General features: G+C 33.2%; 1 protein-coding gene across 1 annotated transcript in view; it reads right to left on the bottom strand.

Annotated features, from left to right (window-relative positions):
• Positions 1-1287: 1287 nt before the first annotated feature.
• Positions 1288-25733, bottom strand: part of LOC114337054 (protein Wnt-1) — a 184273-nt gene continuing 159827 nt past the window's right edge. The window contains exon 4 of the mRNA XM_050643427.1: positions 1288-6238. Within this exon, the coding sequence (XP_050499384.1) occupies positions 5654-6238 (585 nt within the window). The 3' untranslated portion in view covers positions 1288-5653. The remainder of the gene's footprint in view (positions 6239-25733) is intronic.

Consider the following 25733-nt stretch of genomic DNA (forward strand, 5'->3'; position numbering starts at 1 on the left):
TACTGTCAATACGTAAATCATAACAACTATAGAATAACATCTACTTTTATTGTTGTATATTCGAACAAATTTTAATATTTTTTTCTTCAAACGTGTTAAAAATGTAATAATACAGTTTAAATTAAATTTTAAAAAACTTTTTTCAAATTGCGCAAGTTGTACTGTTAATATTAATGTTAATAAATGAAATATAAAAAATATTTTGACGTTTGTTTTCAAAATCTGACATTTCAATTTTAACTGCAGTGCCTTAAAAATTTTAAAGCACTAGTGCTTTAAAGTAACATTTTTAACGCTCCTACGGAGTGCTAAAAGTTGCATTTTTAACACGTTTGTAGAAAAAAATGTTTATTCTGACGTTGGTTTAAATTGATAAACGTAATTTCAATTGTAACCGTCATAAATTTTGGTTTCCACATTAACAAAAATTTAAAAAATAATTCGATTTTGACCTAACAAATTATATCGTTACGAATAGTTTATAGTTACGAACTCTCGATGTTACTATTCATAAGTGCTGTTATGAATTGACGGCATTAAGAATTGTCCGTTTATATTTTTGGGGTTACGAACTCTCGCGTCACGAGGTGTCTTGTCACGACAAATGTCTTAACGTTTTTGGTATGTTACGTATTTTCTACACACACGTACCAATAAGACAGATAATATGAGAGATAGGAGTTGGCCAATTTTAACTCTCTAATATTACAAGCATTCAAAAGTTATTACATATTTCATTTTCATATTTCGGAAAGCTTTTGGAAATATTATTTGTTTGTGTTTTAACTGTTATTTTTATAAAAAAAATCGGTTACGAATGGTGTAGGTAATAAAAGTTTTTGGCCCTAAACTAACCAAATACGAACAGATATTAACATACTGGCCGAATAGGAAAATTAGCAAAATAACAATACATAACCATAGTAACTCCAGAATATACAAAGATCGAAAGAGAAATCACTAAATAATGACAGATGTCAGCAAGGAAGGAAGGTTTTATCCAGAATAGAAAGTGAATAAAACTAATGTTTGGAACAAAAGTTGCCATATTATAATAATGTTAATGTTGTTCTGAAGCTATTTCCTTGCGGCATTTTTATAATTAAGTATTTTCTATTGGAAATAAGCCACAATTTTACTAAAAAATGAATTTATTAACGTTTCGAAGCCCAAATCGGGTTTCGTTGTCAAAATACAAAATACTATTCAAAATACAAATATATACAATAGTATTTTGTATTTTGACAACGAAACCCGATTTGGGCTTCGAAACGTTAATAAATTCATTTTTTAGTAAAATTGTGGCTTACTTCCCATAGAAAATACTTAGTTATAGTAATGTTATAATTTAAACATTCGAAAAATAGGTTTGAAGTACTTTTAGTGCCTATGTACCTTGTCCTACACCTTAGCTTGTAGATACATCAGGTCTCATAAACAGTGAAGTTAGAATACTCAAAAGTACTACCGTTTATACAACTAGGAAAATTATAACCGGGAAAGAAGCCTTTACATAGACGAGAAGTAGAAAATGTTTCACAAAAGACGATTCTGGAAATAGGTATATTATGTATGTCTAGTGCTCATTATTTTACATTACATACACTTCCACCACAATACCAGACTAGTGAAAAATATTATTTTAAAGAACCAAGAGCTGAAAGTTTTTAAAAGAAGCCGCCAAACTGTGGCCATCATGAAGCACCATCTTTACTAACCTTAAACTGCCAGCTGCCAAACTGTTTTCTTTCTTTTTGTCAACACTTTTTTGTGACACCCAGTGTATCAAAGGACAGATTATAATTTGATACATTAAACAAAATATTATCTTCCATGTATTTTAAAATGGTTGTCATCATACACTTAATAGTCAAAGATCAAGATGGATAGATGTATAAATAAATACAGAATGTTCACTAATTGTAATTTCAAAAATAAATCTAGATACTATTAGTCATAGTCATAGATCATACTATTAGTCATTTTTAGTATACCCTTGAACTGCTAGCAAAATAAGGAAAAGAGATATTAAATTAAAGATTTAATAGATATCGACAAAAAATATTGAAAATAACAATAATTTAGGCTGTAAGGAAACATTTAAGATTACACAAAAAATTCTAGAAACTTTTAGTCACTATATACATTCGTCTAAACGCTAAGCATCAGTCTTTCTATTTTACATAATAATACTGATAAAAATTATTGTTCACTACCGGATTGGCACAAATTAATATTAGTACGACTACGTCCACCTTTTATAAATAAATAAGACAATGTTATAAACAAGTTGTATACCCGTGCCAGCTACCTAAGATCGGCCCAGCGGAGTATGATTGTTCGAGGTGTCGAATCTCATAAACAAGGGATCGAACTGTTTTATGAAATGATTTCTTGTTTATGTAATTTCACACTTAGAACAATAACACCCTGCTGAGCTGAATATAAATGAGTGTCTTAGATACCTGGTACAACTATAACATAGGGTCCACAATTGGCACCTAATTAAGGAAATATTGGAACTCCCTGTATATATAGAATGTCCCCGAAAATAGTGCGTTCCTTTAAGGTATGGATATAATACACAATTAGTGGAGTCACTGAAGGTTTTCACCTCCGATTTCGTTGAACCTCTATCGATTTTCATGAAAATTGGTGAGTAATTAGAGGATACCTCAAGGAACAATAGTGACATGATGCCAACTTGCACTTTTACCCTGGGGGTGGATGCCACCCCTTCTCGGGGGTGAAAATTATTTTATTAAAAATAATACCATAAATCTATAGAGGGATAAATTGTAAGCAAAATTTATTATATAAAGTTATTAATATAAATCAACACTTTTTGAGTTATTAAACACCAAAGATTTTATTTTTTTGTAAAAAAATGCATGTTTTAAATCGGTTTTTCACGTATAACTCAAAAACTATAAGTTTTTACAAAATAGTTATTATTACTGAAATTGATGACAATAAAAAACTGAATACATTCCTCACTTAAAGAACTAAACTAATGTTAGTTCAAAGTGAGTTATTGGCAATTGAATGTGTATTTTCTTCGACGAGTACTCAAATCTAAATATTCAAGCTTAAATAACGGGAAAACGATGCAATGTATAAAATACACCTGCTAATCATTTGTCAACGCACTTCAGAATATCTATCAAATGAGCTTCAGAACAAGTTAATAGCGTTAAAATTAAGCAAGTTATGATGAAAAGAAAAGAACCCTTTCGAATTTTTTTGGAAAAGTGAAAAATAAAACATACGCCATTTCCACAAAAATTAAAATTTATAGTAATCCTTATAACAACTTCTGTAGATATATTAGGATAAGTAATGATTTTAATAAATTTGACCGGTTTAGAATGCATATTTTAAAAAAAAGATATAATTTTAAAAAATCATAATTTTTAAAATTGTTGTAATTTTCATATTCTTTTGATAATAACTCCAAAAATACTTATTATACGTAAAAAATGATATTTACCCTAATTTTAGTTTTTCTATGTCAAATATTTTACCTGTTTTACTATTTCCATAGGGTAAAAAATAACCGAGATAGAAACGTTTAAATCTTAAATTTTGCTGTGAAAACCATGCAACCGCCGGGTCCATTTAACCTTCTATTTTTAAAAAAGTAAGAGGTCTAAAAGATTAAATTCAACGTAGTTAAATAGTCCTTGGAATTAACTTTCAAACGTTTTTTAGATAAACCTGATATCGTAAAAAAACGGAGTTATTAAAAAAACAATAACATTTTTTGGAAAAATTTTTAAAAGATAAATTTTGAAAAATTTTGGTGCATAAATTTTAATGCTATCAACATGTTATTTTTAAGTTTTTTGACAAATGTTTAATAAGTTTATGTTACACAAGGCATCATTTTCCCGTTATTTCAGCTTGAATACTTAGATTTTTTTACTCACCGAAAAAAATATATATTAAATTACCTATACCTCACTTTTAGTTAACAGTAATATGTTTTTCTAGTAAAGGGTTTATTTCGTTTTTTATTAGCTTCAATTTTGGCAATAATAACTTTTTGCAAAAACTTATAGTTTTTGAGTTATTGATGAAAAATATTTTAAAAACATGCATTTTTATCAAGAAAAATTAAAATCTTTGATCTTCAATAACTTAAAAAGTTTTGATTTATTTTAATAATTTTATATAACAAATTTTGCTTAGAATTTGTCCCTCTATCGAATTATGGGGTTATTTTCAATAAAATAATTTTCAACCCCGAGAAGGGGTGGCATCCACTCCCAGGGTAAAAGCGCAAGTTGGCACCATGTCACCTTTGTTCCTTGAGATATCCTCTAACCACTCACCAATTTCCATGCAAATCTATGGAGGTTCAACGAAATCGGAGGTAATAACTCATATCCACCTTCAGTGACTGCACTAAATGTAGAACAAAAAAGTCCGATAACATTTTTTTCTAAAGTTAACCGTTTCCAAGAAAAAAATTACATTGTTCTTCATATAAGGGAACTTTTATTTTCATAAAATTAAATAATCTGGCATCACTGTACAAGAACTCTTTGTGACTTAGGTTATTGACACTAGAAATGTAGGTGAGACAGATAGACACCTGCAAAATAATTATACCACCCCATATTTGAAAATCAAACAAAACAAGAATTTGTTTGTTTGTTGTGGAGGAAGATAGGGTTTAATGTAAATACTAAAGGCCCATGCTGCAACTATTTTTGAATTATGATTGTATATCTTTATATTTTTGTATACATAGTTGTCAGATTTCAATTTGCATACCAAAATGTATTTTGGTTTTTTGGCCAAAAGGTTGAATTTAGAAAAAAATGTTATAAGACTTTTTTGATCTACATAGTGCCTTCTACCTATACCTTTAAGGAACGCACTATTTTCGGGAACACCCTGTATATTAAGTTAAAAACATATGTACAACATAATTAATTGATATTATATAAATATTATGATAATATGTACAAGTTTCAAGATAAAAACTGATGTATAGTGTGTTCTTCGTTTCGACAGTTTCTTACAATATAAAGAGATAGAAAAATTGATCTATTTTAATAGACTACGACTACACAGATCACAATCCTTCTAGTATCTACTAGATATTTATATTTATGCTTAAAAAACTGGAATTTTTTTGGATAAGTTTAATATCTTTGCAAGAATTTCTTAACGCTATATATTACGTATAACGTATTCAGAACAAAATAATTCTATACTTGAAGATAAGCATTAATATATTTTTAATTTAGAAAGGTGAGTAAAAATGGCTTAATACAAAAAATATGTGGCCACCTGTATAAAACAAGAAAGATTATCAGAGTGTAAGGTTTTACAAAAATAATTATATTGCCCAGCAAGGGACCAATAAGGAACCAATAAGGCAAGGTATAAGAGCTTGTGGCTCGATGATACTCCTCCATAGATTCCTACAGAGATACCTTGCCTTAAAGAATAGGGTTAAATAAATTATACACATCTTTAGTTAGAAGTGTGATTGGAAAAAAGATATCTTGCATATGAGCAGATATTTTCCTTGCAAAATTATATTCTATTGTAGCAGGAACACGCTATACATCATTATTTGTTTTACCTACTTCCAGTAGTAAAAATTTGGCAATAACTTTCAAATTTGAAACAATGTTCATTAGACACAAGTATGAATTGTCTTCCGCGTTCGGCAAATATCGCACTTAACCTCACAACACCAGTGAAAAGTACAGTTACATCTTTCTACAACTACTATTTCTTGAGTGCGGTATCCTCTGCCGCAACACATGATATCACACCCTTCCACGCCCATGGAGGTGTCATTACAAAGTCTCCCATGAGTCCCCTGGATTCCTAACTTGGGATTCTTCTCGCAGAAACCAGGAGACATTTCGTAGTACACCAGATCTTTTGTACCTGGAGGTTTGTGTTCTGGGTTAAACGGTTTCAACTGGAAGTTGTATTTGTGCAGCCTTCTTCTGTTTTCTCTTTTGGAGTGGATGCTGTTCGACATGATGGCGTTCATCTTCGGATGTTTGGGCAGCCTGTTGCTGTGGCCTTTGTTGTTGTTTCGGCCGTTGCCACCGTTGGAGGTGGTGATGTGGGACGCACCGTCGAACCTATCTTTAAGAAGATCACCGATGACTCTGAACGGAGGAAGGCGCATCCAGCAGGTTTTGACTGTGCATGAACCTGACATTCCGTGACACTTACATTCCTGTCTCATTTGAGATTGGACGTGCTGTAACGAAAGAAAATATATTAGCATAAAAAATAATCATGTAATACTTAGATAAAACTATATTTAGAATAGAATAAAATCAAATAGGAATATAAAAAGCAGCATTAAAAGCATTCACTCAAAGTTAACTAATTTACAACGTAGTCATTCAACGTATATCATTATAAGCTTGTTAAAATATTATTATAAATTTGGACAAAGAGACTTAGTGGTGGAATGATGAAGTGAAGCAGAAGCTTAGGGAGAAGAAAGAGGCTAGACCGGGATATCATAGGTCTAAAAGAGAGGAAGAGAAGGATTTGTACAAGGTAGTAAAAAGGGAAGCAAATCTCGCTGTGGCTGTTGCTATGGAAAGATCGTCTATACAGCTGTATGAAGAGTTGGAGACACCCGAGGGGATGAAACGTTTATACAGTAGCTGAAGCAAGAGACAAGTCCTTAAAGGACACGCAAAGTATACGTGCGGCAGATTTAGAGTGCGGCGGACAGAGAAAACGGGATCCCAACTGAGACTGTTATGTACCTAATACCAGGGATGGGGAGATAATATAAGGTTGTCGATGCGTTAAATAGAATGAAAAGTGAAAGGAAGTGATGGAACACCTGTGAAGGTTTGAAAAGTTCTAGGAGAGAAACGAGCTGATCTTTTGTGGCAACTGATGTGAAGAATATATGAGGAAGAATGGATGCCCAATGTAAAGGAGAGAGAGTGTGCTGGTATCATTGTATAGAGACCTTCAGGACTGTAAAAACTATATAGGGAGAAAGTTGATGTCGCATACAATGAGAATTTGGGAGATAATTGTAGAGCGAAGGTTAACGAGAGAGACATCGGTAAGAGACGAACAGTTTGGATTTATCCCAGGAATGAGGACAACGAATACCTTGTGTGCTTTGAGACAGTTGATAGAAAAAACGTACAGAAGAAAAGAGCTACATTTGGTATTTATAGATCTTAAGAAGGCGTATGACACAGTGATGTGTAGGAGAGAAATGTGTTCGTGTGCAGTAAGGCCATGTTTCTGATTAAAAGAAAGTTTTCCAGTGACAGTTAATTTGCATCAATGCTCTTCATTGAGTCCAATCTGTTTAATCTTGCTATGAATGTACTGACAGAGAAGGTAGCGCATAGGGCTCCTTGGTCAATGTTCTTTGCTAATGATATCGTTTTAGTAGAGGAGCGCAAAGGAATGTTGAAGGAGAAGTTAGAGGGGCTATTGAAGTAGAAGCACTAAAGGTTTACAGGTCGAATACAGAATATACGTGGTTGGGAGGAACAGGATTAATTTGGCACATCGAATTGCTTAAAGAGAAACTAGGATAAGTACAAGAATTTAAATTTTTTTTTATTTTAATGTTGTAATATTTACAATCTGTCCTTAACTAAGAACAATAAGTAAATTCTTTGACAAAAATTGAAAATTTGACCTGTAGAGGGAGATCCAGTGATCACCCTCTTTATATAAACTAATTAAAACAAGTTAAAAAGTTTAGTTATCACAGATTATTCGAATCTTCTTGCTAGGTCCACTACTTTGAATCTCTTCAGGCGCCGTACATCATTGTGGTCATCAGTGAGGTTGCTGGCTAACTCGTTTGGATAAGATTCTAGTCTCTTGGAATATTTTTTGTAATATTCTGTTATTACTGTTTTTATGGATGGCACATTGAGGTCTTGCTCTATCACATAGTTTGGCACGTACCAAGGGGCATTCAGCATTGTTCTAAGGACTTTGTTCTGGAATCTCTGCAGTATTTCTAGGTTAGTTTGACTGGCTGTCCCCCAAAGTTGGATACCATAGGTCCACACTGGATTTAATATAGATTTATATATCAGCAGTTTGTTTTCAAGAGATAGTTGAGATTTACGACCGATGATCAAGTACATTTCTCGGAATTTTATTCCTAGTTGTTTTCTTTTTGTAAAAATGTGCTTTTGCCAAGTTAATCTCCTATCAAGATGGATTCCTAGGTACTTGACAGTATCGGTTTGTGGGAGTTGCGTTTCATTTAGTGTTACAGATGGACATGTTTGTCTTTTCATGGTGAAGGTTACATGGATGGATTTACTCTCATTCGCCTTTATCTTCCATTTTTTAAGCCATTAAGCCTTTGTATATTATTAAGGTTTTTCTGAGGGATTCTGGATGCTGTATTTGGATCATGGTGAGAGGCTAGTACAGCAGTGTCATCAGCAAAAGTTGCACACGTTGTTCTGTTACTTGTGGGTAGGTCAGCAGTGTAGAGCAAGTACAATATCGGTCCCAAGACACTTCCTTGTGGTACTCCGGCTTTTATTGGTCTTAGGCTTGTGTATTCATTATCCTGCTTGACTAGGAAATGTCGATTGGAAATATAGCTTTTTAGGACTTGATAAAAATGGAAACGTAAAAAGGGACACTAGATTACAAAAATTGACCACAGGATACAGGCTGGTTGACTTAACTGTTAGCAAGTGAGCGTGGTACTCTGTGAGGGAAAAATCGGGTAGGGCTGAAAGGAAAGATATACAAGACTCTGGTGAAACCTGCGTTAGTGTACGGGGGGCGAAGTGTGGCTTATCAAGAAGATTTAGGAAATAAAAGTGGAGGTAGCTGAAATGAAACTGTTACGGTGGATGTTGGGAACGACTAGAAGGGGCATGATCAGGAACGACTTGATTAGGGAAAAGACCGGGATGAATACAGTCTCCAAAAAGGATTGGGTGAACAGGTTTGGGCGAAGAAGAACATCTAAAGGGAGAAAGCTGAGGAAGAATAAGATTTATGTTTTCATAACCAGCCACAATCTTGTCCATAAAATTATAGAAAGCATTCTTAAGGGACTTTCCTCTTTAAATCGTAATTTATAAGGAAGAAAGAAGGAGAATTTTATCGTAATCACAGCTATGAAAAATATAGTTGCCGAGAAGCATTGTTGATAGACAGTATGACTATATTGCTTCATTCTTCAACAATGTGTTGTACCGTAAACACTGTAAACACCGATCGGGTTTTAACGGTACGGAAAATGAGGAAATGGGGGAAATAAGTACGTTCTTATTAGAAAAATATGATCTACCTAATTTTTTTTTAGATTTTATTGCTCGACGTAATCCTCTACTGCTTGATTTCAATATACCTACTAGCTTTTTTTTCAGAAATTAAAATATTAATTCTCATTATATTTTTTCTCTTTTTAGATAGTATCTTTCAATTAAGTTTTTGCGTTTATTCCAGTCGATTTAGCAGTGATAATAAAATGGAAATTGAATATCAAACAGTGTCTGTGGTTATTAAAGCTAATAGGCAGTTACAACACTTCCAACCTATTTTCCTCTGTTAAAGCCTTCCTATTAGATGCTATTAAATAAGCATTAACATATTATTAGTATATTACGAGATTCGATTTTACGGGCAATATGATCGACTAACAACCTACTAACCACTAAATGAAGCAAATTGCATCAAACTGAAGTCGCACACAGAACAAGTTTGTGTAATTAGTTTCGAAGTGGATGACAGTGACGGGTATCAGTAAGATGTATATAATTCTTTGGTTTTTAAATAAATAGATAGTTTAGAAAATAACAAAAGTTAAATTAGATATTAATTGTGGTATAAAAGGTAAGTACCTACTCTTCGTTGAGATAGTCAAAATGCCCTTACTCCCAGACTTTTTGTTAGTTTTTTTACGTTCTATGTGACTCCTTATAATTTTAATCTGCTACCCTCCTCCCCCTCCCCTTAAACCCAAAAACATCACATTATTTTCGTATTTATTTATTATAATAAATTTAAAAATTTCAAAAAACTCTCACAAATACTTGAGGCTTTTTTAGAACTTGTCTATTTTTTAAAGATCCATAGATTGAGTGTACATATCTTAAAAATGCATTCTTTTTCGAAAAAAGAGTGTTTTTATTTTGTGTATTTCAACAAAAAAAATATTTCTGATTTTCCTAGATTCTATCGTAAGATGCACCTTCAAAATCAGGAAAATTGTTTTTTTAGTGGTTTTTGGGGATTTTCCCCGTTTTATAGAGTTCAAAAAATATCAAAGCAAGGTTTTTTATAGGTAATATAATGGGGTGGCGATTGGGCTATGCTGGTCTATTACGCAATCGAATTTAAAGCGGACTGTATGGAAATAATAACAAAAAAATTCTTACCTTATTTTAACTGGTAGGTCGAGAAGTCTTCAGTTATTAGTAAGGTGAAGGAAGGAGGGAGAAAGGGTTAATTTATTTTTTACTATAACTGAAACCTTCGTTTTTTGGCGACACTTGATAACTACAGGAAACGACTTAACAATTCAATTTGTTCTTACTTACTGACAACCACGACTAGTTAGTACTAACGAAAGGTAATTAAAGAGAAAACAAAAAATTTAGTACAATATCTGGGCAAGAAAATAGGCCAGGTACTTCGAATGAAATAAATTTAATGAGGCCAAAACATCCTGCCCCCCCGAGTTTATTTTTAAAATAAACGAAAAATCAACGAAAACTAATTTAATTTTAATATGCTAAGTCTGCACATGAACCCATCACCCTAAACTAAAATTTTAACTATCAAATAAAATAAAAAAATCCTCTCCAGTTTATTGACTGGGTAGAGGACACAGTTTAACGACTGGGCGCATGTAACTACCGTGCTTGGTTCGCACTTTTACGATTCGAACAATCCCATCTTTTCCAGGATACAAAGTCTCTATGACTGCCAGAGGCCACTGTAAAGGTGGGATAGTTTCATTTTTTATTATAACTACCATTCCCTCTTTGGGAGGGTTCGAGTTAGTGTTCCATTTTAAACGAGACTGCATAGAAGACAAATATTCTGAATGCCATCTTTTCCAATAATGTTGAACAATGCAATCTAATAATTTATATCTTTTCAAAGTACTCATATTTTTATCAAGATCAATATCCATCGAGGGTAATGACACTAAAGGTTCTGTACATAAAAAATGCGATGGAGTCAGCGCGACTGGATTTTCAGGGTCGTTACTTTGAACACAAAGAGGACGCGAATTCAAAAGACACTCGATTTGTGTCAGAACAGTTAAAAATTCTTCGTAAGTAAGGATTTGATTCCCCACAACTCTATTTAAATGAAGTTTTACACTTTTTATATTGCTTTCCCAAATACCACCGAAGTGACTGCCATAAGGTACGTTCATTTTCCAAGAAATTTTGGTATTATTAAGTTCCTGTTGGAATGCATCTTTATAAGTTTTTGAAGTAGTTAATTGATATATTTCATCGAGGACTCTCTTGGCACCCACAAAATTTGTGCCATTATTTGAATATAAAACCTTACAATTTCCACGACGAGATAAAAATCTTTTGAAAGTGGCTAAGAAACAATCTGTAGAGAGCGAGGAGGCTAATTCAAGATGTATGGCTTTCGTACTTAGACAAACAAACAAACATACGTAAGCCTTTTGAGTTTTTACGCCACGATATTTTCCTATAGTAATGGAAAACGCACCAGTATAATCTACACCAGTGTGTAAAAAGGCTTTTGCCTGATTGACTCTTACGGCGGGTAAGTCAGCCATCATAGGATAGGTAGGTTTAGGATTAAGACGAAAACAACGATTACATCTCCAAATTCTATTTCTGATGGCCTGACGACTAGATAGTATCCAATAATTTGTTCTCAGAAGATTTTGCAACAAATACGCTCCAGCATGTAAATGCAATTTATGGAAATAATCTATTAACAAAATGGTTAAAGGATCGGCTTTGGGCAACAAAATCGGATGTTTTTGTTCAAAACTACATTGGGAGTTGGACAAACGTCCACCTACTCTAATTATTCCATTTTCAATAAATGGATTCAAACGACGTATGGAAGATTTTACAACGAGATTTTGAGAAAGGGCTTTATATTCTTCAGAAAAATGCTTTTGCTGGACAGCTCGAATTAATTCAATTTCTGCAATTTTTAAATCAAATAGAGATATCCGTTTATTTAAAGACAATTTTCTAAGAAATCTCAATACGTATACTGTGGAATTTAAAAGTTTCGACCAACTGGAAAAATATTCAATAAGAGTATACAGCGGAGAAATTACACGAGTGACATTACCAAAGAAGGTTTGTGATCTATATTCAGAATCACAAATCATAATTTCCTGTCCGTTGACAGACTGAATAGGCCAATATTCTGGCTCCAACAGTAACCAATTTGGACCAGTAAACCATGTGGAATGGTTGACTAACGAAGAAGGAAACAAACCTCGAGAGGCGCAATCAACAACATTTTCCTTTCCAGGAACAAAAAACCAATACTCTGACGGAACCATCTTATGAATTGTAACAACTCTATTTTGAACAAATATTTTGAGATTTTTCTCTGAGGACTTTATCCAATTTAATACAATCATGGAATCACTTAAGGCAAAAATTTTATCAATATTATGTCTAGGAGAATAAGTTTCAATAGCATGTGAAAGAAGCTTTGAGAGAAGAAGCGCTCCACAAAGCTCTAATCGAGGAAGAGTTATTTTAGACATTGGAGATACTTTAGATTGAGAGATTGAGAGTACAGTAAAGTAACTTTAACTTGACCTGTACAATTAACAACCCTGGAATAAACAATGGCTGCGTATCCAGCAGCACTTGCGTCTGAAAATCCTACAAAAGACAACGACGAATTAGGTGTAACTGCTATATGGCGTGGAATTTGTATTTTGTATAGGACATGAAATTCATTTTGAAACTTTTCCCATGCTATTTCGATTTCTTTTGGTACGGTACTATCCCAATCTACCTTTAGAGACCAAAGTTTCTTTATCCAAATTTTAAGCAAGAGGGTTATAGGAGATAGGAATCCCAAGGGATCAAACATACGAGCAACAAGTGAGAGCATGTTTCTTTTTGTACAACGGGTCGATGAGGGTATTTCTAACCCAAAACTAAAATTGTCACATTTTTCTTCCCATTGCAATCCTAACACTTTGGAGACTGACTTATCAAATTGTTTGGTTTTGACCAATTGAAGGGGCTCGGGAATTGTCGATAGTAGATCGTTCGAGTTCGACATCCATTTGGTTAATTTAAAACCACCTTTTTGAAACAAATTCACTAACTGAGTGTGTGTAACTATAGCTTCAGAAACATTTGGAAAACTGCTAATAAAATCGTCTACATACATATCTCTTAAAATTGGGATGATAGCATCAGGAAAACTTTTAGATTCGTCATTACATAATTGTTTTATTACCCTGAGACTAAGATATGGTGAGGCTTTTACTCCAAAAGTTAAAGTATTTAATTGGAAAATAGAAATAGGATCATTGGTATCAAATCTCCACAAAACTCTTTGAAACGAACAATGAGATTCAACCACTTTAACCTGCCTATACATTTGTTTCAAATCAGCGACAATTGCGATTGGAAAAAGACGAAAATTCAACAATATTGTGGTAGGATTATTTTGTAATTTTGGACCTTTATAAAGAATTTCATTTAATGACGGTCCTTTACTAGTTTTCATAGAGGCATCAAAGACTATTCTACAAGGAGTGGAAGGGCTATCTGATTTAAAAACACAATGATGGGGAATATAATACGACAACGAATCAATGGTTTGAATGGGAACTAAACTCATGTGCTTTTGGTCTAAATAGTCTTGAAAGATATCACAGTAAAGTTTTCTAAGTTCTGGGTTTGGTGCTAGGCGATTTTCTAAGGACAACAATCTATTTTTAGCAAGAACAAAAGAATCACCCAGTACATTAGGATCATTTTGGAACGGCAATGAAACTGTGTATCTACCATCTGCATCTCTACATACATTTTCTAAAAATAAATTTTCACAAATTTCATCTTCTGATGAACTATTAGTAACAGTGGGCAAATCCTCTAATTCATACATTCTTTCGACCAAGGAATCTAAATTCAACAAAGGGTTACAGACGAAAGACAAATATGTGTGGATTTTTTCAAAATTTGGTGCAGCTGAGCCCATGACTACATAACCTAAACTAGTCTCAATAGCTGATAGAGAATCTTCGCATGACACTCTATTACAACCAATGATATTTGAAAAGACAGATAAGCCTAAAATACCATCTATCTTGCCAGGAAAAAAGAAATTCGGGTCAGCTAATTTCAAGTGTTCTATACTGTTAATACAGTCTTTGTCAACTGGTTGATCTGGCAACTTATTAGAGATTGTGTCTATAAGCAACACTTCTATAGGATATTGTATTTTTTTATCAAAATGGGAAAAGATAACAATGTTGGTTTTACCTACTATCGGGGTGGTTGATCCTCCTATACCAGAAACTGTCAAATTTAATTTCGAATAACTTAGGCCTAATTTTCGGGAACAATCAAAAGTAAGAAAATTAGCAGAAGAACCACTATCTAACAAAAATCTAACCTTGTGAGCACTACCCCATTTATCAACAACTTTAACCATTATTGTCCCAAACAGACTAACAGAACTCGATTCTGATTCATTTGGGATATTTTTAGAATGGCGGACATGTAAACTAGAAGGATTATCAGAAGAACCAGAGGTAGGCTCAGTACTAGTGGAGGGAAATGGAACATTCTCATTAGGCCGAGTAGTATTTGGCTTATGCAACTTGGAATGGTGCCTAGCTTTGCACACAACACAAGAAAATTTTGACGGACAATTGGATACTCGATGCTTTGAAGAAAAACAATTTAAACATAAATTATTTTACTTCACTAATTTAAATCTGGATTCAAATGGTAGCCCTAAAAAGTGCTTACAGTCTTTAATTAAATGTGGGCCTTTTTTACAAACAACACAATCTATGGAGGAATACGTATTCTGTTCTTGCAAATGAAACGATTTGTTCGGTTTTTGAAACGAAAAATTATTTTTGGAATTCCTTGATCTATCATTTTTAATAAGAGATTTACTACGTTGGCGTAAAAATTTCAATAAATCATCATAAGCGGGTAAATCATTATTATTTCTTATTAAATCAAATGAATCTATGGTATCTTGTGGTAATTTTAACATAGCTAAATAAGTTAAAATATGATCATCTAAATTATCGAGATTTAATCGTTTTAGTGCAGAAACATTAGTATCAAACTTTTCCAAAAATATTTCCAAATATGATGGATTATTAGATTGCAAACCGCGAAAATTAACAATTCGATCCATATAGAGATTAAACAAATATTTTTTATCATTATATCTTTCAACAAGCATATTCCAAATAATGTCATAATTATTAGGAATGGGTTCTATTGAGCTACAGCTTTTCAAGGCTTTCCCGGAAATACAACTCAACAAATACTGTAGCTTATCGGACTTGGGATATTCTATTTTGTTATGAACAAATTGTTTGAAATTTTCATAGAAAACAGGCCACAGAGATATATCTTCACCATCAAACTTAACTAATTCAAATTTGGGCATTTTAATAGTAGAATTATTAGTACTATTGGGATTATTACTCAAAACAGCAGGTTTATTTATTAATAATGAAGCTAAATATTCAATATTGGAGTAGAGATCATAAAATGCATCTAAATGCGTATGGTATGCAACGCCAGCATCTGGCTCCATCTCTTGTTTTAATATAACGATATCTTGAACAATTTCCTCATATTCTGATAGAGTTTTTTCGAAAGTACTATATCTAACTGCAAAGTTACGCATTTTTGAGGCATTTTCTGGATCTTTTTCTAAGGCCGACCCGGCATCGTAACATAATTGAGCCCTACGAAAGATAGTTTCACGTTTAGAGCATAATCGCTCCAATTTTAGTTCGTTTTGACTTTTAGGCATGTTTAATAATAAATATTGAAATTCTTTCAAAAAATTATCAATGATGAAGAAATAAAATGGAACAAAACCCAAAATATGTCAAGAATAGTAGTTAGGTGTATATATTTTTTCAACAATTACTAAAATTTTATTAAACTAAATCCAAACAAATTATTTTTAGGTTTGCAAAATATCCAAATCAAATATATTTACTTAATCAAAATCGATTTCACTAAGCGATGGGTTCAGAAGCAAAAACACGAATTCAATGTTCCAACTATAGTCGACCGAAGAACAAGGTTTTTCGATACACGACAAAAAAAGGGTACACTACGATTTAATTAGATTTTAACACGACAAATATACTATACCGATTACAATTATAATTTTAAATAAATTTATCCAATGCGAAAAATACGATAGATCAGATCTTGAACCGGCAAAGCAACAACGAAATTGATTCAAGACGATCCGGCTAGAAGGCCAAACTTATGGGGTGGCGATTGGGCTATGCTGGTCTATTACGCAATCGAATTTAAAGCGGACTGTATGGAAATAATAACAAAAAAATTCTTACCTTATTTTAACTGGTAGGTCGAGAAGTCTTCAGTTATTAGTAAGGTGAAGGAAGGAGGGAGAAAGGGTTAATTTATTTTTTACTATAACTGAAACCTTCGTTTTTTGGCGACACTTGATAACTACAGGAAACGACTTAACAATTCAATTTGTTCTTACTTACTGACAACCACGACTAGTTAGTACTAACGAAAGGTAATTAAAGAGAAAACAAAAAATTTAGTACAATATCTGGGCAAGAAAATAGGCCAGGTACTTCGAATGAAATAAATTTAATGAGGCCAAAACATATAATTTGAATTAACTGCAGATTGGCAATGCTTAAGCATTGAAAAATTGGAAGAAACATCTTTAAACCAGCCAAAAACAAGTTTTCCAGTGTTTTAAGGGTTTTTGCGATTAGTTACGGGATTAATCATATTTTTTGCGATCGATACAACCTAAATCTCCAAAAATATAAAGAATATTTTCAAGTAGATCGTGAAATACTTAATTTATTTATTATTTATTTCGAAAATGACAGATTTTGATGCTAGTATTTCTTCTTCTTAAGGTGCCGAGACCGCTTGTCGATCGTTGGATCTCATGTTGCCCAGCATATTAACAATCATTGTCTTATTTACAGCCGCACGAAATAGTTCAGTGCTAGTTTTCCCAAACCATTGGCGTAGGTTTTTAAGCCAAGAAGTTGTACGGCGGCCCACACTTCTTTTTCCCATTATTTTACCTTGCATGACAAGGTGAAGTATGTCATATTTTTCTGGGTGACGCATTATATGACCAAAGTATTCCAATTTGCGCCTTTTAACCGTGTTCACTACTTCGCAACTTTTATTCAAACGTTGCAAAACCCTTTCGTTTGTGACTCTTTCTACCCAACTGATCTTCAGGATACGGCGGTAGACCCACATTTCAAATGCTTCTAGGTTTTTTAAAAGCGATTCTGTCAGTGTCCATGCTTCGACCCCGTAAAGTAGTACTGGGAATATATAACATTGGACCATTCTTATGCGAAGTTCCAAATTTAGATCATGACTGCACAGGATTTTCTTAAATTTCATAAGACTTGTTCTTGCTTTGGCAATTCTACTTTTTATTTCTGTACTAGGGTTCCAGCTTTCATTAATATGAGTACCCAGATATACAAGATTACTTACTCGTTCAATTGAGTCATTACCGATTGTTACGTTATAGTTATTATTATTTACGGCTGCCTGTTTACTAATAACCATAAACTTTGTTTTTCTTGCGTTGAGTTTGAGTCCATATATCATGCTAGTATTTATACACGTCCTATTGTTCTGAAAAAGTTGCTAATGTTTTGTAGTCCCATGCTTTGAAACGCGCTCGTTAATTTTCTTTAGGTGATAAAAGATGTACAAATCCAGAAAAATACCCAAAACACTTGAAAATCGGAGTTTCCACATGTTTCAAGAAATGTATAGCTTCTCTAAATAATATTTACCCAACTATTTTACCTTGCTACATTTAATAATGTAGCAAGGTAAAATAGTTGGGTAAATCCAGTGAAAGCCTCCGGAAAACTCTTAAAAATGGCTTTTCGCTTAAACGATGGTTGTATTTGCTTCTTTGAGGCCTGGGATTATTATTTTTCGTATATTTTTTTAGATATGAATTGAAGACACATTGATTCAGGTTTTGTTGATCTTAAGGATAATCTTAAAAAACTCGCAAAAACCATTAACAACGTGATAAAACATGGTTTTGGGGGTTTAGAGATATTTCACCCAATTTTTGAATGTTCTAAAGGACTGAGTTACTTAAAATTATGTGTAACGTATAAAAAACCTTGATTTGATCTATTGTAATCCCCAAAAACCTCTAAAAACCAGTTTTTTGAGTTTTGTAGGTGGCGCACCGTACGGCATGGTGTGAAAATCAGACATATATTTTTGATAAAATACACAATAAAAAAAATTTGTAAGTTTTTTCTAAAAAAAATGCGTTTTTAGGTTATGTACACTCAATCTGAAGAAATAAGCAAAATTTTTAAAAAGCCGAAACTATTCAGGTATTTTTTTATACTTTTTAAATTAAGTGCAACCACACCGAAAAAAAAAAAGATAAAAACAAAATATACGTTTCTGGCGGTAGGAAAGGATAGGGTGGCGGACTAAAATTTGTTTTATTTTTTAATCACATAGATCGTGAAAATATGAAAACAATCGAATTCTGGGAGTGAGAACATTTCATCTACCTTAACCACGGGTACCCTTTTCTACTTTCATGTTAGGCTTCCATTAAATAACTATAAATCTCTAAAACCAAAAACCAAATCCAGTGTAGAGGTCCATTTACTTTAATAAAAATGAGACTTACTTAACACGAATTAAAACGAATTTAATCAGATTTACTTTTACAATAGCGCTGCCAACAACTTTTACAAAAGCAGAGAAAATAAGACTAATTGTAAATACTATTTGACACAGAAATATTATTAGGGCAGTCAATGAGGGTATTTGGCTCCGAATTCCATCCTATTATATTGATTTACTTGATATTTTCACAGTAAGTAGGGAATAGCTCATGAAACAAGGTCTACCCTATGCCAATATGCGCTTTTATCTTGGGGGTGGTTCCCACCCCTTCTCGGGAGTGAAAAATGTTTTGGATATAATAGCCACGGAAGAGGCTAGAGAACCTAATTTTAAGCAAAAACTGTTCTATAATTATTTTTTGACAACTCAATACCTTTTGAGTTATTCGTGGTTGAAAATTGGCCATTTTCATTGAAAAATGACACCTTTTCGGACAGATTTTTGTGAATACCTTAAAAACTATGCATCTAACAAAAAACTATATAAAATATTTCTGTAGGTTATAAAAAAACAAAGATATTCGTTCCTTTACACCTACACCTAAATCGACCGTTTCTGTTATTTCAAGTTGAATACACCAATTTGTGAATGTACCAAAAAACAAACTATTTTCACCTACCATATCTCTTTTTGTATTAAAACTAGAAGATTTCTGAAGGCCAGTGTCTCTTTGTTTTTTTATAGCCTACAAAAATGTTTAATATAGTTTTTTTAGTTAGATGGAGAGTTTTTAAGGTATTCGCAAAAAACCGTTCGAAAAGGTATTATGTTTCAATGAAAATGGTCAATTTTCAACCACGAATATCTCAAAAAGTATTTAGTTTTCAAAAAAGAATTATATAACAGTTTTTGCTTAGAATTAGATTTTCTATCGCATTTCGTGGTAATTTTAACCAAAAAATTATCCACCACTAAGGGAGCGTTCAAGTATTACGTAACGCAATTTTTGAAGATTTTTGACCCCCCCCCCCCACCCACCTGCGTTACGTAATACTGAGCGGTCCCTAAGAAGGGGTGGGAACCACCCCCAAGATAAAAGCACACATCGGCATAGGGTGGACTTTGAATTAGGAGATAAGTAGAGGCTAGGCCCAAAATTTGATTAAAATTCATGCAGTAGGATAGATTTCGGAAGTAATATCCCCTATTCTTGCTCCAACTGACTGGCGTATATGGCAATAAATGTTTTTATTTTTATTTTTATACTTCATTTTAATAAATTAAAGTCAATTTATACAATTGAAAATTACGCAGATTTTACCTTAAATTTTATATAAATTGTATATAAAGTACTAACGTTTGACTAGTACATATCAGTGAAAAAAAATTTTTGTTCTGTTTATCACACGATTCCCTTTTTGTTACGCCACTGGCTATATCAGTTAAAATTAAACGTCTCATGAAGAATTACCAAGCCTAATTTGCATATTTTTCTTGGACGCGAAGTTGTGCGCCGCGCGATCTCTGCTTTTTCCTCACTAAATCTTTTCACGCATCACTATTTTATTAGCTAAGTGGTTTATACCGTAGTAATTATACTAATTTATGATTGGCTCGAAGCCTAGATCTTGTAGCTAGGTGAAACAGCAACAGACAAACAACTTGGTTTTATTTCGTTTTGCGACTCGAAATATATGTTAGGTGACACCTAAAATTCGAATTCTTCCGTTCATAATATTATTCTAATTTACTACGAGTACTTATAAGTTCTAGAAAGACCATATTTTTGATAAGAAGTAGGGGAAGGTGGGACAAAATTATCCCCTTATGGAAAAAAATTATGTACAAAAAAATCTGCAAATATTGTAACATCCGCCTTTTACTCAGGATGAAGTACACAATTTATCTACCTAAAACTCTATATAATTTGGAGGAAGTTTTATTAATACAACAAAAAACATCAAGGTTTCATAAAAGTGCGAAAGGATCGTTTTACCCCTAACGTGCGGGTAAAATGATCCCTATGAAAAAGAATCGTACAAAAAGTAACATTAAGCTTTTTACGTAACAGCACATGCTAAACACTAAAGTAATACAAGTAGAGAAAGTTATAGACTCACTTTCGGTCGAACCTTACCTAAAGGTGAGTCAGAACACTTATCACACACAAAAGTTGAATCTTCTTCGTCGACTCCAGTGCACTGATCTAGGGCCCACTTTGAACAGGTGGAACACTGGATCCATCCTTCTACTCCTACAGATCTAGAATACTCCTCGGAGCAATATAGACATATTGCACTTTGATCATCATCCTCTGTATCTGAAGAACTAGAAATCTTTTGTTTCTTCGCCTTCACTGTTCACTGTTTTCTTAGCTACCTGAATGGCCCTTTTCTTTTTTCCTTTTGTTTCTTTCATCTTAATGTTATCTTCAAGTGCATCTTTATACGGCGTGCTGGTTAAAACTGAACTTCCATAAGACTTTCTTTGGGTGGTGTTGCGTTTGCCTTTAATTTTTGGAAGCGGATGGCAATCTTGAGGTGTTACAGAAAAGGACAAATTTGCTTCATCTCGAATCAACTCCTCCGCGTGATGCGAACTAGGTCCTGGTATTGGATTTCTGAATGGATCATCAGGTTGAGGTAGTTCTTCAAGTGTCTCATCGGTTAGTTGTGCAGCTAAAGAATCACTTTCCTGGAAAACTTCAGGTTCATATGGAAAAATTCCTGTTTTACGGAATCCGTTAATTCCGTTGACTGGTATACAGGCTTTTAGATAACCTTCGCAGAATATTTGACTAATTTAAAACACGGTAACCGTTCTTCCAGGGTAATTATTTAACGACTTTTCCAGTGCCTGGTTTAAATAAGCACTAATAGGACCCATAACTGCAACATCCAGAGGCTGGAGCTTGTGTGTGCAGTGAGGGAAAAGACATAATATAGTCACAAAATTTACTCTGGCTTTCAAAATAACATCAAGATTTATTGTATGCGACAAATGCCCATCTAATATGAGCAGAACTGGATCAATCTCACTGGGTTTTACAAAGGACAGGAAGTGATCAAACCACTGTGTAAAAACTTCTATTCGCATCCATCCACTATCATTGCACGTAGGCGCGGATCTAGAAATTCTTAATAGGGGGGTCAGACGTACCGCAAATATTTTATTGCCCAGATTTAGCCATAAGACCCACGCTTACTCTAAGGATAAAATTCAGTCATCTCAGATACCTACGATATCAAAAGAATTGAGCTCTGGTTGACAGAAAAAAATAATAAATAATAAAAAATACTTATAGACTAAATACAATAAAGGGGTCTACGGACCCGTTGACCCCCCTCTGTATCCGCGCCTGATTGCACGTAAAAACAGTACCTGGAGGTACACCATGTGTTAGCTCTGCCTTCATTCGTTTTCTGTTAAAAATCAGCATCGGTGGCACAAGAAATCTTTAACGACTGTGATTTGATTAAAAATAAAAAATATACATTTTATGAGATACGGGGTAAAATGATCCCACTCTCGAGCAGTATCACTTTACCCCGCAGTAGAGGGATCATTTTAACCCATCATACACCAAATATCCTAACCTTGAATATAGCCTAAGTTATAACATTAATAAAATAAATGAACTTACACTTCAATACAGCTATTTAACCTCAACGAGTAATGCCCAACACAATCAGTTTTCAATTATTAAATCACTAGATATTAATCGTAAATTTAACAGCTTTTTTTAGATCGGGGTGGAAAAATTTTAACTTTCGCTTGTTGCTTGTCTGGTCGGAACTAAATCCCGGTCGGCTGTACCGCATATTGAAAGGTAACTTACTAAATCCCTGGAACGATGCCTACTTGCAATGGAAATGGACTTCTGGAGAAGCTCGGCTAGCAAATCGAGGCTTGAAAGAATAAAAAATAACCAAATGAGAAATATAATGGGAGTCAAGTCAACCATCATAGACGAAATTCAAAGGAGGCAACTGGTCTGATATAGTCATGTAGAAAGAATGGACGACGACAGACTGCCAAAACAAATTCTGAAATGGACGCCAAGGGAAAGAAGGAAGAGAGGAAGGCCGAACAATCCTGGCTAGGCGGTATTCAGAAGGCAATGTCGGAAAGGAATCTTCACCCTGGATGGAACGATCGACGAAGCTGGAAACTGGGAACCGGAAGGCGAAGAACTATGAATAACCGGGATAATAAAATAAAATAAAGAAAATTCAAAGTCAATCAGTTTACTGCAGAAAACGGTTCGAAATTGCCCAATTTCTCGGCAATAAAAATTCGAATCTAATAATGCATATGCATTGCATGCACCTTATGTTAATAAAAATTGGAGAAATAGTAACAAGATGGTCGGAAAATATCGACCAAGCTCGTATTTCTCAAGCCAATAGGAGGAGTAGCGAGACATCAAAAGAGGACAGAATTAAGGAAAAAAGCTTTGACCGTATGAAAACATCTAAATACCCACTACGATGTAAAATCGAAATTGATGAGAAAATAATAAAGCAGGAAGCAAGGTTTAGATATCTGGGAATAGATATAACCAGTTACGGAGATGTTGAAGAGGAAGTACGACAACAAAGCTTAAAAGCAAGTAAGTACTCTTAATGGCACAATCTGGAAGAACAAACACCTAACACAAGACACAAAAGCAAGAATAAAGCAGCAATTAGACCTATATTGAAATACACGGCGGACACAAGACCAGGGCCCTGATTCTAATTCATTTCGACAGTCGCAATTTCATTTCGACACCGCCATGACAGCCGCAGAATATAGCGATTCTTATTCATTTCGATATTAGTTACAACTGGGGATATTAACCTTATCATGTTGAGACTGCTCAGAATTTGGGTTGGCGCTCCCGTTTATTGGAACTTGTTGATAGTCTGGGAAAATTATCTAAAAAATGCCATTTTTGGGAAAAATTATTTACCAGCTATTTTATTGCTAAAATCGAATCTTAAGATTGCATATACAGTGCGTCCATAAAGTAACGCATAAATTCATTATTTCGTAAACCAGCGACATTAATAAAAAATCCTGAAACGGGTCGATTTTTATTTTTAGATTCAGATTTTTTGGCATATATATCATACTAGTGACGTCATCCATCTGGGCGCGATGACGTAATCGATGATTTTTTTAAATGAGAATGGTCATGTGATAGCTCATTTGAAAGGGTATTCAATTCTCTATTCACTAATATAAACATTTACCTAATTATTTATACAAGGTGTTCAAAAAACATTTTTTTAATTAAAATAATTGAACCAAAAAGAAGAATGTACGTAATTTATTTAATTCAAAATACGTTTTACTGTTGTCAGAAAACAGGAAAAAAATGTTTATTTGAGAAATAAATATTGTTTTTTGCTTAAATTCAATGTTAAAGCTGCCACCCACCTGTCGCTTGGCAGTTTGAACATTTCGTTTAAGCGAAAATCAATGTTTATTTGTCAAATAAAATTTTTTTCTGTTTACTGACAGTAGTAAAATGTATTTTGAATTAAATAATTACATTATATTCTTCTTTTTGTCTCACTTATTTTAATTAAAAAATGTTTTTTGAACACACTGTATAAATAATTATGTTAATGTTTATATTCTTGGATAGAGAATTGAATACCCTTTTAAATGAGCTATCATATGACCCCTATTCTCATTTAAAAAAATCATCGATTACGTCATCACGCCCAGATGGATGACTTCACTAGTATGATATATATGCCAAAAAACCGTAATTTAAAAATAAAAATCGACGTGTTTCGGGAATTTTCCTTAAAGTAACCAGTTTACGAAATAACGAATTTATGCGTTACTTTATTAGTAATTTGGGGTATGACAAGTCCGCAGAAAGTGTGTTAATTTATTTATAAAGAAATTAGCACTTCTAAATCTTCTTTATTTTTCAATTAGTGGTCTGTAACTCCTAAAATTTTTCCTTTGAGCCAAAAACACTCAAATAAAAATTCACCGTAATTTAGTTCTGCACAAAGTTATTTTTTTTTTCCGATTTCCTTCAACAAAAATTTTACTCAGAAAATCCGAGTTTTCCCAAAAAATCTGCAATTTTCAATTAAAATTTCAGGGAAGTACCTAATTATTTATCGATAATTAAATAATTGATGACATGAAAGATTTATTATAGTATATACAGAGGGGCTAAATTATGGAATAAATTCATTTCTTTAAAACGGACGATTTTGGAGCAAAATCCCGAAAGAGGTCGATTTTTATTTTTAAATTACAATTTTTTGGCATATATTTCTTACTAGTAACGTCATCCATCTGAGCGTGATGACCTAATCGATAATTTTGTTAATGGGAATAGGGGTCGTGTGGTAGGTCATTTGAAAGGGCGTTCAATTCTCTATTCAGTAATATAAACATTATTATCATTAGGTATTTATACAGGGTTACCAAAAAAAATTTTTGAATTAAATTAATTGGCGCAAAAAGAAGAATGTATGTAATTTATTTAACTCAAAATACATTGTACTGCTGTCAGAAAATAGAAGAAAAGGTTTATTTCACAAATAAGCATTCATTTTCGCTTAAATTAAATCACAAACAGCCTCCCTCCTACCTATTGGCAGTTTGAACATTTAATTTAAGCTAAAAGCAATGTTTATTTGCAAAATAAACATTTTTTTCTATTTTCTGACAGCAATAGAATGTATTTTGAGTTAAATAAATTACATGCATTCTTCTTCTTGCGTCAATTAATTTAATTCAAAAATTTTTTTGGCCTCCCTGTATAAATAATGATATTAATGTTTATAATACTGAATAGAGAATTGAACGCCTTTGTAAATGAGCTACAACACGAACCCCTATTCCTATTTAAAAAAATAATCGATTACGTCATCACTC

Source organism: Diabrotica virgifera, chromosome 2 (genome assembly GCF_917563875.1).
Source record: "Diabrotica virgifera virgifera chromosome 2, PGI_DIABVI_V3a".
Classification (NCBI taxonomy): domain Eukaryota; kingdom Metazoa; phylum Arthropoda; class Insecta; order Coleoptera; family Chrysomelidae; genus Diabrotica; species Diabrotica virgifera.